Here is a 16,329-nt window from a genome sequence, read left to right on the forward strand (position 1 = left end):
TCCGCCGCTTCGCGCGGCGCGCACGGCCAATCCCTGCGCGCGGCACGTAGCCCCTCCCTCTGCGCTGTGGCGGAAGTGACGTCACGTAGAGGAAGCGGAAGTGTTCCTGGAGAGGAGAGGAGGCGGAGGTGCGGTGCCGGTTCGGAGCCGTTCCCGTCCCGCTATGTCGCGCGCCACCAAGCGGAAGCACGTGACCCGGGAGGTGCTGGAGGAGCACGTGGTGCCCGCCCCGCAGCAGCGCATCGTCAGGGTACGGGGGGCGGGGGGGTTGTGGGGCCTCTGTGGGGCGTCTGTGGGGTTTTCTATGGGGTATTTGGGGCCTATGGGGTCCTATGGGGCACCTGTGGGGTCTCTATGGGGCATCTGTGGGGTCTCTTTGGGGCCTCTGTGGGGCGTCTATGGGAACTGTATGGGGCCTCCATGGGGCATTTGGGATCTATGGGGACAGTGGGGTTTCTGTGGGGCGTATGGGGTCTCTATGGTGTTTTTATGGGGCCTCTATGGGCCCTTTTTGGGGGTACTTGGGGTCTATGGGGCCAGTGGGGTCTCTGTGGGGCGTATGGGGTCTCTGTGGGGCGTCTGTGGGGCCTCCATGGGGTATTTGGGGTCTATGGGGCATTAGGGTCAGTATGGGGCATATGGGGTCCCTGGGGGGAATAGGGTCAGAATGGGGCATATGGAGTCTCTGTGGGGTCAGTGGGGTCCCTATGGGGCCAACGGGGTCCCTGTGGGGTTTTGTGGGGCCACGCAGGTGCTGAGCAGCCCTGGCAACAACCTGCACGAGGTGGAGACGGCCGACGGCAGCCGCTTCCTGGCCAGCATGCCGCCCCGCTTCCGCCACCACGTCTGGATCAAGAGAGGTGCGCCCCATGGCTGCCCCATGGCTGCCCCATGGCCGCCCCCATAACAGCCCCATGGCCGCCCCCATAACCACCCCCATGGCCGCCCCCATAACCACCCCCATGGCTGCCCCATAACCACCCCCATGGCTGCCCCCATAACCACCCCCATAGCTGCCTCATAGCTACCCCATGGCCGCCCCATGGTTGTCATGGCCGCCCCCATAGCCGCCCCATAACCACCCCCATAGCTGCCTCATAGCTACCCCATGGCCGCCCCATGGTTGTCATGGCTGCCCCCATAGCCGCCCCATGGTTGTCATGGCCGCCCCCATAGCCGCCCCATGGTTGTCATGGCTGCCCCCATAGCCGCCCCGTGGCTGCCTTGGCCGGACCATGGCCACCCCATTACCACCCCACAGCTGCCCCATAGCTGTCCCCATGGCTGTCATGGCCACCCCCATGGCCACCCCCATAGCTGCCCGCTTGGCTGCCCCATAGCCGTCCCCGTGGCTGTCATGGCTGCCCCCATGGCCGCCCCATTACCACCCCACAAGCCGTCCCCATAGCTGCCCCATGGCCACCCCATAGCTCCCCCATGGCTGCCCCCTATAGCTGCCCCCATAGCCCTCTATGCAATCCCCCCCCCTCCGTCTCCCCCATCCCCTCCCCCTGATTTACCCTTTATCCCCTCCCCCTCATTTACCCCCCCATTCCCTCCCCCTATACGACTCTCCCTATACACCCCCCCTCCCCCTCTCCACCACCCCCCAACCCCCCCCTTCTCCCCCCCCCAGGGGACTTTGTGCTGGTGGACCCCATTGCGGAGGGAGCGAAGGTGAAGGCAGAGATGGCGCTGGTTCTGCTGCGGCCCCACATCCGCTTCCTGCAGCGCCAGGGGCTCTGGTACCTCGCACCGGGCTCTGTGGGGTCTCTATGGGGTCTCTATGGGGTCTCTATGGGGTCTCTATGGGGTCTCTATGGGGGGTACGGGGTCTCTGTGGGGCATGTGGGGTCTCTGGGGGGTTTCTGTGGGGTGTCCCTATGGGGGGTTTCTGTGGGGTCCCTATGGAGTCCTTATGGGACATATAGAGTCTCTGTGGGGTCTCTATGGAGGAGGTCTCTATAGGGGCACTGAGGTCCCTATGTGACATCTCAATAGGGGGTCCCTATGGAGCATATAGAGTCTCTATGGGGCCTCTATGGGAGGTATGGGGTCTTTATGGGGTGTCTATGGGGTCTCTGTGGGGTCTATGGGGTCTCTATGGGGGGTATGGGGTCTCTGTGGGGCATGTGGGGTCTCTATGGGGGGTTTCTGTGGGGTGTCCCTATGGGGGGTTTCTGTGGGGTCCCTGTGGAGTCCTTATGGGGCATATAGAGTCTCTGTGGGGTCTCTATGGAGGAGGTCTCTATAGGGGCACTGAGGTCCCTATGTGATGTCTCTATGGGGGGTTCCTATAGAGCATATAGGGTCTCTATGGGGTCTCTATGGGGTCTCTATGGGGGGTACGGGGTCTCTGTGGGGCATGTGGGGTCTCTATGGGGGGTTTCTGTGGGGTGCCCTATGGGGGGTTTCTGTGGGGTCCCTATGGAGTCCTTATGGGGCTTATAGGGTCTCTGGGGGGTCTCTATGGGGGGGGTTTCTATAGGGGCGCTGAGATCTCTATGTGACGTCTCTATGGGGGGTCCCTATGGAGCATATAGAGTCTCTATGGGGCCTCTATGGGAGGTATGGGGTCTCTGTGGGGTCTATGGGGTCTCTGTGGGGGGTATGGGGTCTCTGTGCGGGGTCTCTGTGGGGTGTCCCTATGGGGGGTTTCTGAGGGGTCCCTATGGAGTTCTTATGGGGCATATAGAGTCTCTGTGGGGTCTCTATGGGGGGGGGGTTTCTATAGGGGCACTGAGATCTCTATGTGACGTCTCTATGGGGGGTCCCTATGGAGCATATAGAGCCTCTATGGGGTCTCTATGGGGGGTATGGGGTCTTTATGGGGTGTCTATGGGGTCTCTGTGGGGTCTATGGGGTCTCTATGGGGGGTATGGGGTCTCTGTGGGGCATGTGGGGTCCCTATGGGGGGTTTCTGTGGGGTGTCCCTATGGGGGGTTTCTGTGGGGTCCCTATGGAGTCCTTATGGGGCTTATAGGGTCTCTGGGGGGTCTCTATGGGGGGGGGGTTTCTATAGGGGCGCTGAGGTCCCTATGTGACGTCTCTATGGGGGGGTCCCTATGGAGCATATAGAGTCTCTATGGGGTCTCTATGGGGTCTCTGTGGGGGGTATGGGGTCTCTGTGGGGCACGTGGGGTCTCTATGGGGGGTTTCTGTGGGGTGTCCCTATGGGGGGTTTCTGTGGGGTCCCTATGGAGTCCTTATGGGGCTTATAGGGTCTCTGTGGGGTCTCTATGCAGGAGGTCTCTATAGGGGCACTGAGATCTCTATGTGACATCTCAATAGGGGGTTTCTATGGAGTATATAGAATTTGTATGGGGTCTCTATGGGGTCTCTATGGGGTCTCTGTGGGGGGTATGGGGTCTCTGTGGGGCATGTGGGGGTCCCTATGCGGGGTTTCTGTGGGGTGTCCCTATGGGGGGTTTCTGTGGGGTGTCCCTATTGGGGGTTTTTGTGGGGTCCCTATGGAGTTCTTATGGGGCATATAGAGTCTCTGTGGGGTCCTCTATGGGGGGGGGTTTCTATAGGGGCACTGAGATCCCTATGTGATGTCTCTATGGGGGTCCCTATGGAGCATATAGGGTCTCTATGGGGTCTCTATGGGGTCTCTATGGGGGGTATGGGGTCTCTGTGGGGCATATGGGGTCTCTATGGGGGGTTTCTGTGGGGTCCCTATGGAGTTCTTATGGGGCATATAGAGTCTCTGTGGGGTCTCTATGGGGGGGGGGTTTCTATAGGGGCACTGAGATCCCTATGTGATGTCTCTATGGGGGGTCCCTATGGAGCATATAGGGTCTCTATGGGGTCTCTATGGGGTCTCTATGGGGGGTATGGGGTCTCTGTGGGGCATATGGGGTCTCTATGGGGGGTTTCTGTGGGGTCCCTATGGAGTCCTTATGGGGCTTATAGGGTCTCTGTGGGGTCTCTATGGGGGGGGGTTTCTATAGGGGCACTGAGATCTCTATGTGACGTCTCTATGGGGGGTCCCTATGGAGTATATAGAGTCTCTATGGGGCCTCTATGGGGGGTATGGGGTCTCTATGGGGGGTTTCTGTGGGGTGTCCCTATGGGGGGTTTCTGTGGGGTCCCTGTGGAGTCCTTATGGGGCTTATAGAGTCTCTGTGGGGTCTCTATGGAGGAGGTCTCTATAGGGGCACTGAGGTCCCTATGTGACGTCTCTATGGGGGGTTCCTATGGAGCATATAGAATTTCTATGGGGCCTCTATTTGGGGTATGGGGTCTCTATGGGGGCACTGAGGTCTCTATGAGGTGGGTCTCTATGGGGGGGGTCTCTATGGGGGGGTCTCTGTGGGGTATATAGGGTCTCTATGGGGTCTGCATGGGGCTCTATGGGGGCAGTGGGGTCAGGGTCAGGGATGTGGGGGCTCTATGGGGTCTCTATGGGGCGTATGGGGTCTCTGTGGGGTGTGTGGGGTCTTTATGGGGTCTCTGTGGGGTGTGTGGGGTCTCTATGGGGTGTGTGGGGTCTCTATGGGGTCTCTATGGGGTCTCTGTGTGGTGTGTGGGGTCTCTATGGGGTCTCTATGGGGTCTCTATGGGGTCTCTATGGGGTCTCTGTGGGGTGTGTGGGGTCTCTGGGGTCTCTGTGGGGTGTATGGGGTCTTTATGGGGTCTCTGTGGGGTGTGTGGGGTCTCTATGGGGTCTCTGTGGGGTGTATGGGGTCTCTATGGGGTCTCTATGGGGTGTGTGGGGTCTCTATGGGGTCTCTGTGTGGTGTGTGGGGTCTCTATGGGGTCTCTATGGGGTGTGTGGGGGTCTCTATGGGGTCTCTATGGGGTGTGTGGGGTCTCTATGGGGTCTCTGTGTGGTGTATGGGGTCTCTATGGGGTCTCTGTGGGGTGTGTGGGGTCTCTATGGGGTCTCTGTGGGGTGTGTGGGGTCTCTATGGGGTCTCTGTGGGGTGTGTGGGGTCTCTATGGGGTCTCTGTGGGGTGTGTGGGGTCTCTATGGGGTCTCTGTGGGGTGTGTGGGGTCTCTATGGGGTCTCTGTGGGGTGTATGGGGTCTTATGGGGTCTCTATGGGGGGTACGGGGTCTCTATAGGGCATATGGGGGTCCCTATGGGGGCACTGAGGTCTCTATGAGGTGGGTCTCTATGGGGGGGTCTCTATGGGGGGGTCTCTGTGGGGTATATAGGGTCTCTATGGGGTCTGCATGGGGCTCTATGGGGGCAGTGGGGTCAGGGTCAGGGATGTGGGGGCTCTATCGGGTCTCTATGGGGCGTATGGGGTCTCTGTGGGGTGTGTGGGGTCTCTATGGGGTCTCTATGGGGTGTGTGGGGTCTTTATGGGGTCTCTATGGGGTGTGTGGGGTCTCTATGGGGTCTCTATGGGGTCTCTGTGTGGTGTGTGGGGTCTCTATGGGGTCTCTATGGGGTCTCTATGGGGTCTCTATGGGGTCTCTATGGGGTCTCTATGGGGTGTATGGGGTCTCTATGGGGTCTCTATGGGGTCTCTATGGGGTGTATGGGGTCTCTATGGGGTCTCTGTGGGGTGTGTGGGGTCTCTATGGGGTCTCTGTGGGGTGTGTGGGGTCTCTATGGGGTCTCTGTGGGGTGTGTGGGGTCTCTATGGGGTCTCTGTGGGGTGTGTGGGGTCTCTATGGGGTCTCTATGGCGGGTATGGGGTCTCTATGGGGTCTCTATGGGGGGTATGGGGTCTCTATAGGGCCTATGGGGTCCCTATGGGGGCACTGAGGTCTCTATGAGGTGGGTCTCTATGGGGGGGTCTCTATGGGGGGGGTCTCTGTGGGGTATATAGGGTCTCTATGGGGTCTGCATGGGGCTCTATGGGGGCAGTGGGGTCAGGGTCAGGGATGTGGGGGCTCTATGGGGTCTCTATGGGGCGTATGGGGTCTCTGTGGGGTGTATGGGGTCTCTATGGGGTCTCTGTGGGGTGTATGGGGTCTTTATGGGGTCTCTGTGGGGTGTGTGGGGTCTCTATGGGGTCTCTATGGGGGGTATGGGGGTCTTTATGGGGTCTCTGTGGGGTGTGTGGGGTCTCTATGGGGTCTCTATGGGGGCTATGGGGTCTCTATGGGGTCTCTATTGGGGGGTATGGGGTCTCTATAGGGCATATGGGGTCCCTATGGGGGCACTGAGGTCTCTATGGGGGGGTCTCTATGGGGGGGTCTCTATGGGGTATATAGGGTCTCTATGGGGTCTGCATGGGGCTCTATGGGGGCAGTGGGGTCAGGGTCAGGGATGTGGGGGCTCTATGGGGTCTCTATGGGGCGTATGGGGTCTCTGTGGGGTGTATGGGGTCTCTATGGGGTCTCTGTGTGGTGTGTGGGGTCTTTATGGGGTCTCTGTGGGGTGTATGGGGTCTCTATGGGGTTTCTATGGGGGGTACGGGGTCTCTATAGGGCATATGGGGTGCCTATGGGGGCACTGAGGTCTCTATGAGGTGGGTCTCTATGGGGGGGTCTCTATGGGGGGGTCTCTGTGGGGTATATAGGGTCTCTATGGGGTCTGCATGGGGCTCTATGGGGGCAGTGGGGTCAGGGTCAGGGATGTGGGGGCTCTATGGGGTCTCTATGGGGCGTATGGGGTCTCTGTGGGGTGTGTGGGGTCTCTATGGGGTCTCTATGGGGTCTTTATGGGGTGTGTGGGGTCTCTATGGGGGTCTCTGTGGGGTGTATGGGGTCTCTATGGGGTCTCTATGGGGTCTCTGTGGGGTGTATGGGGTCTCTATGGGGTCTCTGTGGGGTGTGTGGGGTCTCTATGGGGTCTCTGTGGGGTGTGTGGGGTCTCTATGGGGTCTCTGTGGGGTCTCTGTGGGGTGTATGGGGTCTCTATGGGGTCTCTGTGGGGTCTCTGTGGGGTGTATGGGGTCTCTATGGGGTCTCTGTGGGGTGTGTGGGGTCTCTATGGGGTCTCTGTGGGGTCTCTGTGGGGTGTATGGGGTCTCTGTGGGGTGTATGGGGTCTCTATGGGGTCTCTGTGGGGTCTCTGTGGGGTGTGTGGGGTCTCTATGGGGTCTCTGTGGGGTCTCTGTGGGGTGTATGGGGTCTCTATGGGGTCTCTATGGGGTCTCTGTGGGGTGTATGGGGTCTCTGTGGGGTCTCTGTGGGGTCTCTGTGGGGTGTATGGGGTCTCTATGGGGTCTCTATGGGGTCTCTGTGGGGTGTATGGGGTCTCTATGGGGTCTCTGTGGGGTCTCTGTGGGGTGTGTGGGGTCTCTATGGGGTCTCTGTGGGGTGTATGGGGTCTCTATGGGGTCTCTATGGGGTCTCTATGGGGTCTTTATGGGGTGTGTGGGGTCTCTATGGGGTCTCTGTGGGGTGTGTGGGGTCTTTATGGGGTCTCTGTGGGGTGTATGGGGTCTTTATGGGGTCTCTATGGGGGGTACGGGGTCTCTATAGGGCATATGGGGTCCCTATGGGGGCACTGAGGTCTCTATGAGGTGGGTCTCTATGGGGGGGGTCTCTATGGGGGGGTCTCTGTGGGGTATATAGGGTCTCTATGGGGTCTGCATGGGGCTCTATGGGGGCAGTGGGGTCAGGGTCAGAGATGTGGGGGCTCTATGGGGTATCTGTGGGGGTGTATGGGGTCTCTGTGGGGTGTATGGGGTCTCTATGGGGTCTCTGTGGGGAGTATGGGGTCTTATGGGGTGTCTGTGGGGTGTATGGGGTCTCTATGGGGTCTCTGTGGGGTGTGTGGGGTCTCTATGGGGTCTCTATGGGGTCTCTCTGGGGTGTGTGGGGTCTCTATGGGGTCTCTATGGGGTCTCTATGGGGTCTCTATGGGGTCTCTGTGGGGTGTATGGGGTCTCTATGGGGTCTCTATGGGGTCTCTATGGGGTGTGTGGGGTCTCTATGGGGTCTCTGTGTGGTGTGTGGGGTCTCTATGGGGTCTCTGTGGGGCGTATGGGGTCTCTGTGGGGTGTATGGGGTCTCTATGGGGTCTCTATGGGGTGTGTGGGGTCTCTATGGGGTCTCTGTGGGGTGTATGGGGTCTCTATGGGGTCTCTGTGGGGCGTATGGGGTCTCTATGGGGTGTATGGGGTCTTTATGGGGTCTCTGTGGGGTGTATGGGGTCTCTATGGGGTCTCTGTGGGGTGTGTGGGGTCTCTATGGGGTCTCTGTGGGGTGTGTGGGGTCTCTATGGGGTCTCTGTGGGGTGTGTGGGGTCTCTATGGGTTCTCTATGGGGGGTACGGGGTCTCTATAGGGCATATGGGGTCCCTATGGGGGCACTGAGGTCTCTCTGAACCCCCCCCTTTTTTGGGGGTCCCCTCCTCCCTGTGGGGCAGATATGACCCCCCCTGCCCCCCCCCCTCTAATTGCCCCCCCCCTCCCCCCCCCCCCCCCCAGGCCCGCGGCCTTTGCAGCATCCCTGGAGCCGAGCCGGCAGGAGGGGTGAGCAATTAATAAATTAACGGGGCTTCATTAATGAGGGTGGGGTAATGGGCCATCTGTGGGGCAGGGCTGAGGCGCTGTGCCCATCTGTGGGGCAGGGATGGGGGCAGGGGGGCGCTGTGCCCATTCTATGGGGCAGGGAGGCGCTGTGCCCATTCTATGGGGCAGGGAGGCGCTGTGCCCATCTGTGGGGCAGGGATGGGGGCATGGAGGCGCTGTGCCCATTCTATGGGGCAGGGAGGCGCTGTGCCAATCTGTGGGGCAGGGATGGGGGCACGGAGGCGCTGTGCCCATTCTATGGGGCAGGGAGGCGCTGTGCCCATCTGTGGGGCAGGGATGGGGGCAGGGGGGCGCAGTGCCCATTCTATGGGGCAGGGATGGGGGCAGGGGGGCGCAGAGCCCATTCTATGGGGCAGGGAGGCACTGTGCCCATCTGTGGGGCAGGGATGGGGGCACGGAGGCGCTGTGCCCATTCTATGGGGCAGGGAGGTGCTGTGCCCATCTGTGGGGCAGGGATGGGGGCAGGGGGGCGCTGTGCCCATTCTATGGGGCAGGGAGGCGCTGTGCCCATCTGTGGGGCAGGGATGGGGGCAGGGGGGCGCAGAGCCCATTCTATGGGGCAGGGAGGCGCTGTGCCCATCTGTGGGGCAGGGATGGGGGCACGGAGGCACTGTGCCCATTCTATGGGGCAGGGAGGCGCTGTGCCCATCTGTGGGGCAGGGATGGGGGCACGGAGGCGCTGTGCCCATTCTATGGGGCAGGGAGGCGCTGTGCCCATCTGTGGGGCAGGGATGGGGGCACGGAGGCGCAGTGCCCATTCTATGGGGCAGGGAGGCGCTGTGCCCATTCTATGGGGCAGGGAGGCGCTGTGCCCATCTGTGGGGCAGGGATGGGGGCAGGGGGGCGCTGTGCCCATTCTATGGGGCAGGGAGGCGCTGTGCCCATTCTATGGGGCAGGGATGGGGGCAGGGGGGCGCAGTGCCCATTCTCTGGGGCAGGGAGGCGCTGTGCCCATCTGTGGGGCAGGGATGGGGGCAGGGGGGCGCTGTGCCCATCTGTGGGGCAGGGATGGGGGCACGCAGGCGCTGTGCCCATTCTATGGGGCAGGGAGGCGCTGTGCCCATCTGTGGGGCAGGGATGGGGGCAGGGGGGCGCTGTGCCCATTCTATGGGGTAGGGAGGCGTTGTGCCCATCTGTGGGGCAGGGATGGGGGCACGGAGGCGCTGTGCCCATTCTATGGGGCAGGGAGGCGCTGTGCCCATCTGTGGGGCAGGGATGGGGGCAGGGGGGCGCTGTGCCCATTCTATGGGGCAGGGAGGCGCTGTGCCCATTCTATGGGGCAGGGATGGGGGCAGGGGGGCGCTGTGCCCATTCTATGGGGCAGGGAGGCGCTGTGCCCATCTGTGGGGCAGGGATGGGGGCAGGGGGGCGCAGTGCCCATTCTATGGGGCAGGGAGGCGCTGTGCCCATCTGTGGGGCAGGGATGGGGGCAGGGGGGGCGCAGTGCCCATTCTATGGGGCAGGGAGGCGCTGTGCCCATCTGTGGGGCAGGGATGGGGGCACGGAGGCGCTGTGCCCATTCTATGGGGCAGGGAGGCGCTGTGCCCATCTGTGGGGCAGGGATGGGGGCACGGAGGCGCTGTGCCCATTCTATGGGGCAGGGAGGCGCTGTGCCCATCTGTGGGGCAGGGATGGGGGCAGGGGGGTGCTGTGCCCATTCTATGGGGCAGGGAGGCGCTGTGCCCATCTGTGGGGCAGGGATGGGGGCAGGGAGGCGCTGTGCCCATCTGTGGGGCAGGGATGGGGGCAGGGGGGCGCAGTGCCCATTCTATGGGGCAGGGAGGCGCTGTGCCCATCTGTGGGGCAGGGATGGGGGCAGGGGGGCGCAGTGCCCATTCTATGGGGCAGGGAGGCGCTGTGCCCATCTGTGGGGCAGGGATGGGGGCAGGGGGGCGCAGTGCCCATTCTATGGGGCAGGGAGGCGCTGTGCCCATCTGTGGGGCAGGGATGGGGGCAGAGGGGCGCTGTGCCCATTCTATGGGGCAGGGAGGCGCTGTGCCCATCTGTGGGGCAGGGATGGGGGCACGGAGGCGCTGTGCCCATTCTATGGGGCAGGGAGGCGCTGTGCCCATCTGTGGGGCAGGGATGGGGGCAGGGGGGCGCAGTGCCCATTCTATGGGGCAGGGAGGCGCTCTGCCCATCTGTGGGGCAGGGATGGGGGCAGGGAGGCGCAGTGCCCATTCTATGGGGCAGGGGGGCGCTGTGCCCATTCTATGGGGCAGGGAGGCGCTGTGCCCATCTGTGGGGCAGGGATGGGGGCAGAGGGGCGCTGTGCCCATTCTATGGGGCAGGGAGGCGCTGTGCCCATCTGTGGGGCAGGGATGGGGGCACGGAGGCGCTGTGCCCATTCTATGGGGCAGGGAGGCGCTGTGCCCATCTGTGGGGCAGGGATGGGGGCACGGAGGCGCAGTGCCCATTCTATGGGGCAGGGAGGCGCTGTGCCCATTCTATGGGGCAGGGAGGCGCTGTGCCCATCTGTGGGGCAGGGATGGGGGCAGGGGGGCGCTGTGCCCATTCTATGGGGCAGGGAGGCGCTGTGCCCATTCTATGGGGCAGGGATGGGGGCAGGGGGGCGCTGTGCCCATTCTATGGGGCAGGGAGGCGCTGTGCCCATCTGTGGGGCAGGGATGGGGGCAGGGGGGCGCAGTGCCCATTCTATGGGGCAGGGAGGCGCTGTGCCCATCTGTGGGGCAGGGATGGGGGCAGGGGGGCGCAGTGCCCATTCTATGGGGCAGGGAGGTGCTGTGCCCATCTGTGGGGCAGGGATTGGGGCAGGGGGGCGCTGTGCCCATTCTATGGGGCAGGGAGGCGCTGTGCCCATCTGTGGGGCAGGGATGGGGGCAGGGGGGGCGCAGTGCCCATTCTATGGGGCAGGGAGGCGCTGTGCCCATCTGTGGGGCAGGGATGGGGGCACGGAGGCGCTGTGCCCATTCTATGGGGCAGGGAGGCGCTGTGCCCATCTGTGGGGCAGGGATGGGGGCACGGAGGCGCTGTGCCCATTCTATGGGGCAGGGAGGCGCTGTGCCCATCTGTGGGGCAGGGATGGGGGCAGGGGGGTGCTGTGCCCATTCTATGGGGCAGGGAGGCGCTGTGCCCATCTGTGGGGCAGGGATGGGGGCAGGGAGGCGCTGTGCCCATCTGTGGGGCAGGGATGGGGGCAGGGGGGGCGCAGTGCCCATTCTATGGGGCAGGGAGGCGCTGTGCCCATCTGTGGGGCAGGGATGGGGGCAGGGGGGGCGCAGTGCCCATTCTATGGGGCAGGGAGGCGCTGTGCCCATCTGTGGGGCAGGGATGGGGGCAGGGGGGCGCAGTGCCCATTCTATGGGGCAGGGAGGCGCTGTGCCCATCTGTGGGGCAGGGATGGGGGCAGAGGGGCGCTGTGCCCATTCTATGGGGCAGGGAGGCGCTGTGCCCATCTGTGGGGCAGGGATGGGGGCACGGAGGCGCTGTGCCCATTCTATGGGGCAGGGAGGCGCTGTGCCCATCTGTGGGGCAGGGATGGGGGCAGGGGGGCGCAGTGCCCATTCTATGGGGCAGGGAGGCGCTCTGCCCATCTGTGGGGCAGGGATGGGGGCAGGGAGGCGCAGTGCCCATTCTATGGGGCAGGGGGGCGCTGTGCCCATTCTATGGGGCAGGGAGGCGCTGTGCCCATCTGTGGGGCAGGGATGGGGGCAGAGGGGCGCTGTGCCCATTCTATGGGGCAGGGAGGCGCTGTGCCCATCTGTGGGGCAGGGATGGGGGCACGGAGGCGCTGTGCCCATTCTATGGGGCAGGGAGGCGCTGTGCCCATCTGTGGGGCAGGGATGGGGGCACGGAGGCGCAGTGCCCATTCTATGGGGCAGGGAGGCGCTGTGCCCATTCTATGGGGCAGGGAGGCGCTGTGCCCATCTGTGGGGCAGGGATGGGGGCAGGGGGGCGCTGTGCCCATTCTATGGGGCAGGGAGGCGCTGTGCCCATTCTATGGGGCAGGGATGGGGGCAGGGGGGCGCAGTGCCCATTCTCTGGGGCAGGGAGGCGCTGTGCCCATCTGTGGGGCAGGGATGGGGGCAGGGGGGCGCTGTGCCCATCTGTGGGGCAGGGATGGGGGCACGCAGGCGCTGTGCCCATTCTATGGGGCAGGGAGGCGCTGTGCCCATCTGTGGGGCAGGGATGGGGGCAGGGGGGCGCTGTGCCCATTCTATGGGGTAGGGAGGCGCTGTGCCCATCTGTGGGGCAGGGATGGGGGCACGGAGGCGCTGTGCCCATTCTATGGGGCAGGGAGGCGCTGTGCCCATCTGTGGGGCAGGGATGGGGGCAGGGGGGCGCTGTGCCCATTCTATGGGGCAGGGAGGCGCTGTGCCCATTCTATGGGGCAGGGATGGGGGCAGGGGGGGCGCAGTGCCCATTCTATGGGGCAGGGAGGCGCTGTGCCCATCTGTGGGGCAGGGATGGGGGCAGGGGGGCGCAGTGCCCATTCTATGGGGCAGGGAGGCGCTGTGCCCATCTGTGGGGCAGGGATGGGGGCACGGAGGCGCTGTGCCCATTCTATGGGGCAGGGAGGCGCTGTGCCCATCTGTGGGGCAGGGATGGGGGCACGGAGGCGCTGTGCCCATTCTATGGGGCAGGGAGGCGCTGTGCCCATCTGTGGGGCAGGGATGGGGGCAGGGGGGTGCTGTGCCCATTCTATGGGGCAGGGAGGCGCTGTGCCCATCTGTGGGGCAGGGATGGGGGCAGGGAGGCGCTGTGCCCATCTGTGGGGCAGGGATGGGGGCAGGGGGGGCGCAGTGCCCATTCTATGGGGCAGGGAGGCGCTGTGCCCATCTGTGGGGCAGGGATGGGGGCAGGGGGGCGCAGTGCCCATTCTATGGGGCAGGGAGGCGCTGTGCCCATCTGTGGGGCAGGGATGGGGGCAGGGGGGCGCAGTGCCCATTCTATGGGGCAGGGAGGCGCTGTGCCCATCTGTGGGGCAGGGATGGGGGCAGAGGGGCGCTGTGCCCATTCTATGGGGCAGGGAGGCGCTGTGCCCATCTGTGGGGCAGGGATGGGGGCACGGAGGCGCTGTGCCCATTCTATGGGGCAGGGAGGCGCTGTGCCCATCTGTGGGGCAGGGATGGGGGCAGAGGGGCGCTGTGCCCATTCTATGGGGCAGGGAGGCGCTGTGCCCATCTGTGGGGCAGGGATGGGGGCACGGAGGCGCTGTGCCCATTCTATGGGGCAGGGAGGCGCTGTGCCCATCTGTGGGGCAGGGATGGGGGCAGGGGGGCGCAGTGCCCATTCTATGGGGCAGGGAGGCGCTCTGCCCATCTGTGGGGCAGGGATGGGGGCAGGGAGGCGCAGTGCCCATTCTATGGGGCAGGGGGGCGCTGTGCCCATTCTATGGGGCAGGGAGGCGCTGTGCCCATCTGTGGGGCAGGGATGGGGGCAGAGGGGCGCTGTGCCCATTCTATGGGGCAGGGAGGCGCTGTGCCCATCTGTGGGGCAGGGATGGGGGCAGGGGGGCGCTGTGCCCATTCTATGGGGCAGGGAGGCGCTGTGCCCATCTGTGGGGCAGGGATGGGGGCAGGGGGGCGCTGTGCCCATTCTATGGGGCAGGGAGGCGCTGTGCCCATCTGTGGGGCAGGGATGGGGGCACGGAGGCGCTGTGCCCATTCTCTGGGGCAGGGAGGCGCTGTGCCCATCTGTGGGGCAGGGATGGGGGCAGGGGGGCGCAGTGCCCATTCTATGGGGCAGGGAGGTGCCAACTTTCTGTCCCCCCCATGGCGCAGGAGTGGGGCAGAGCTGTTCATCAACACCAACCGCGGGGGGGACGAGGAAGAGGAAGATGAAGATGAGGAAGAAGAGGAGGAGGAAGAGGAAGAGGAAGAAGAGGAAGAAGAGGAAGAGAAACAGGAAGGGGGGAGGGGGGGGGAAAGGGGGCAGCCGGAGGGCGGTGGGGCGACGTAGGAAAAAGGGGGGCACGGAATAAAGGGTCGCATTTGGGACGGAGGAGAGGAGTCCAAAAAAAGGGTCTGGGGGCTTTGGGGGATTGCAGCCCCATTGTGCCCCACAGAGAGACCCATAGATCCCCCATAGGGACCCATAGAGACTCATAAGGACCCATAGATCCCCCATAGAGACCCATAGATCCCCCATAGAGACCCAAAGATCCCCCATAGGGACCCATAGAGACCCCATAGGGACCCATAGAGACCCATAGATGACCCATAGAGACCCATAGATGCCCCATAGGGACCCATAGATCCCCCATAGGGACCCATCGATCCCCCATAGATCCCCCATAGGGACCCATAGATCCCCCATAGATCCCCCATAGGGACACATAGATCCCCCATAGAGACCCCTAGATCCCCCATAGGGACCCCTAGATCCCCATAGGGACCCATAGATCCCCCATAGATCCCCCATAGAGACCCATAGGGACCCATAGATCCCCCATAGAGACCCATAGATCCCCCATTGAGACTCATAGGGACCCATAGATCCCCCATAGGGACCCATAGATCCCCCATAGAGACCCATAGATCCCCCATTGAGACTCATAGGGACCCATAGATCCCCCATAGAGACTCATAGGGACCCATAGATCCCCCAGAGGGACGCATAGATCCCCCATAGGGACCCATAGATCCCCCATAGAGACCCATCGATCCCCCATAGAGACCCATAGGGACCCATAGATCCCCCATAGGGACCCATAGATCCCCCATAGAGACCCATAGAGACCCATAGGGACCCATAGATCCCCCATAGGGACCCATAGGTTTCAGGTCTGGGAAGATCCCCCATACTGGGGGGGGGGAGTCCCATATGGGGGTCCCTTATTTTTATTGGGGGGGGGGGGTCTCAATTATGGGGGTCCCATGTATGGGGGGGGGTCCCATATTTTCTTTGGGGGGGGTCCCGTATTTTGGGGGTGTCCTGTACTTTTATGGGGGGATCCCATGTATGGGGGGGGGTCCTCATCTATTGAAGATCCCATGTATTTTGGGGGGGGGGTCTCGGTTCTGGGGTGATCCCGTATGTTATGAATGCGTGGTGGGCGTGGCCTCAGGAGGGGCGGGTTTATGAACGGGGTGGGCGTGGCTTCGGGGAGGCGGATTTATGAATGGAGTGGGCGGGGCTTCGGGGAGGCGGGTTTATGAATGGGGTGAGCGTGGCTACCGAGGGGCATCCTGTGAGCGGGTGGTGGGCGTGGCCTGTGGAGGGGCGGGTCTTTGAATGGGGTGGGCGTGGCCTCAGGAGGGGCGGGTTTGTGAATGGGTGGTGGGCGTGGCTTGGGGTTCGGTTTTGAAATGGGGGGTGGGCGTGGCTTGAGGGGGGCGGGTTTACAAACGGTGGTGGGTGCGCACTCGTGAGGGGCGGGTTTATGAATGGCGGTGGGCGTGTCTTGAGGGAGGCGGGTTTATGAATGGCGGTGGGCGTATCTTGAGGGGGGCGGGTCTTTGAATGGGGGTGGGCGTGTCTTGAGGGGGGCGGGTCTTTGAATGGGGGTGGGCGTGTCTTGAGGGGGGCGGGTCTTTGGATGGGGTTGGGCGTGGCTTCATGAGATGCGAGTTTATGAATGGCGGTGGGCGTGTCTTGAGGGGGCGGGTCTTTGAATGGCGGTGGGCGTGGCTTCACGAGAGGCGGGTTTATGAATGGGGGTGGGCGGGGCGGGTTTATGAATGGCGGTGGGCGTGGCTTGGTTTATCAATGGAAGGGGGTGGGCGTGGCTTAAGGGAGGCGGGTTTATGAATGGCGGTGGGCGTGGCTTAAGGGAGGCGGGTTTATGAATGGTGGTGGGCGTGTCTTGAGGGGGGCGGGTCTTTGAATGGGGGTGGGCGTGGCTTCACGAGAGGCGGGTTTATGAATGGGGGGTGGGCGGGTTGGGTTTATGAATGGCGGTGGGCGGGGCTTGGTTTATCAA

General features: G+C 63.3%; 1 protein-coding gene across 1 annotated transcript; it reads left to right on the forward strand.

Annotated features, from left to right (window-relative positions):
* Window positions 1–85: 85 nt before the first annotated feature.
* LOC125687609 (probable RNA-binding protein EIF1AD) lies at window positions 86–15,235 on the forward strand. Its single transcript, XM_048932828.1, has 5 exons — window positions 86–250; window positions 752–860; window positions 1,637–1,745; window positions 8,340–8,384; window positions 14,189–15,235. The coding sequence occupies exons 1-5, from the start codon at window positions 164–166 to the stop codon at window positions 14,364–14,366; spliced, it is 528 nt and encodes a 175-aa protein (XP_048788785.1). The 5' UTR covers window positions 86–163; the 3' UTR covers window positions 14,367–15,235.
* Window positions 15,236–16,329: the final 1,094 nt, after the last annotated feature.

This window comes from Lagopus muta, unplaced genomic scaffold (assembly GCF_023343835.1).
Source record: "Lagopus muta isolate bLagMut1 unplaced genomic scaffold, bLagMut1 primary scaffold_115, whole genome shotgun sequence".
Taxonomy (NCBI): Eukaryota; Metazoa; Chordata; class Aves; order Galliformes; family Phasianidae; genus Lagopus; species Lagopus muta.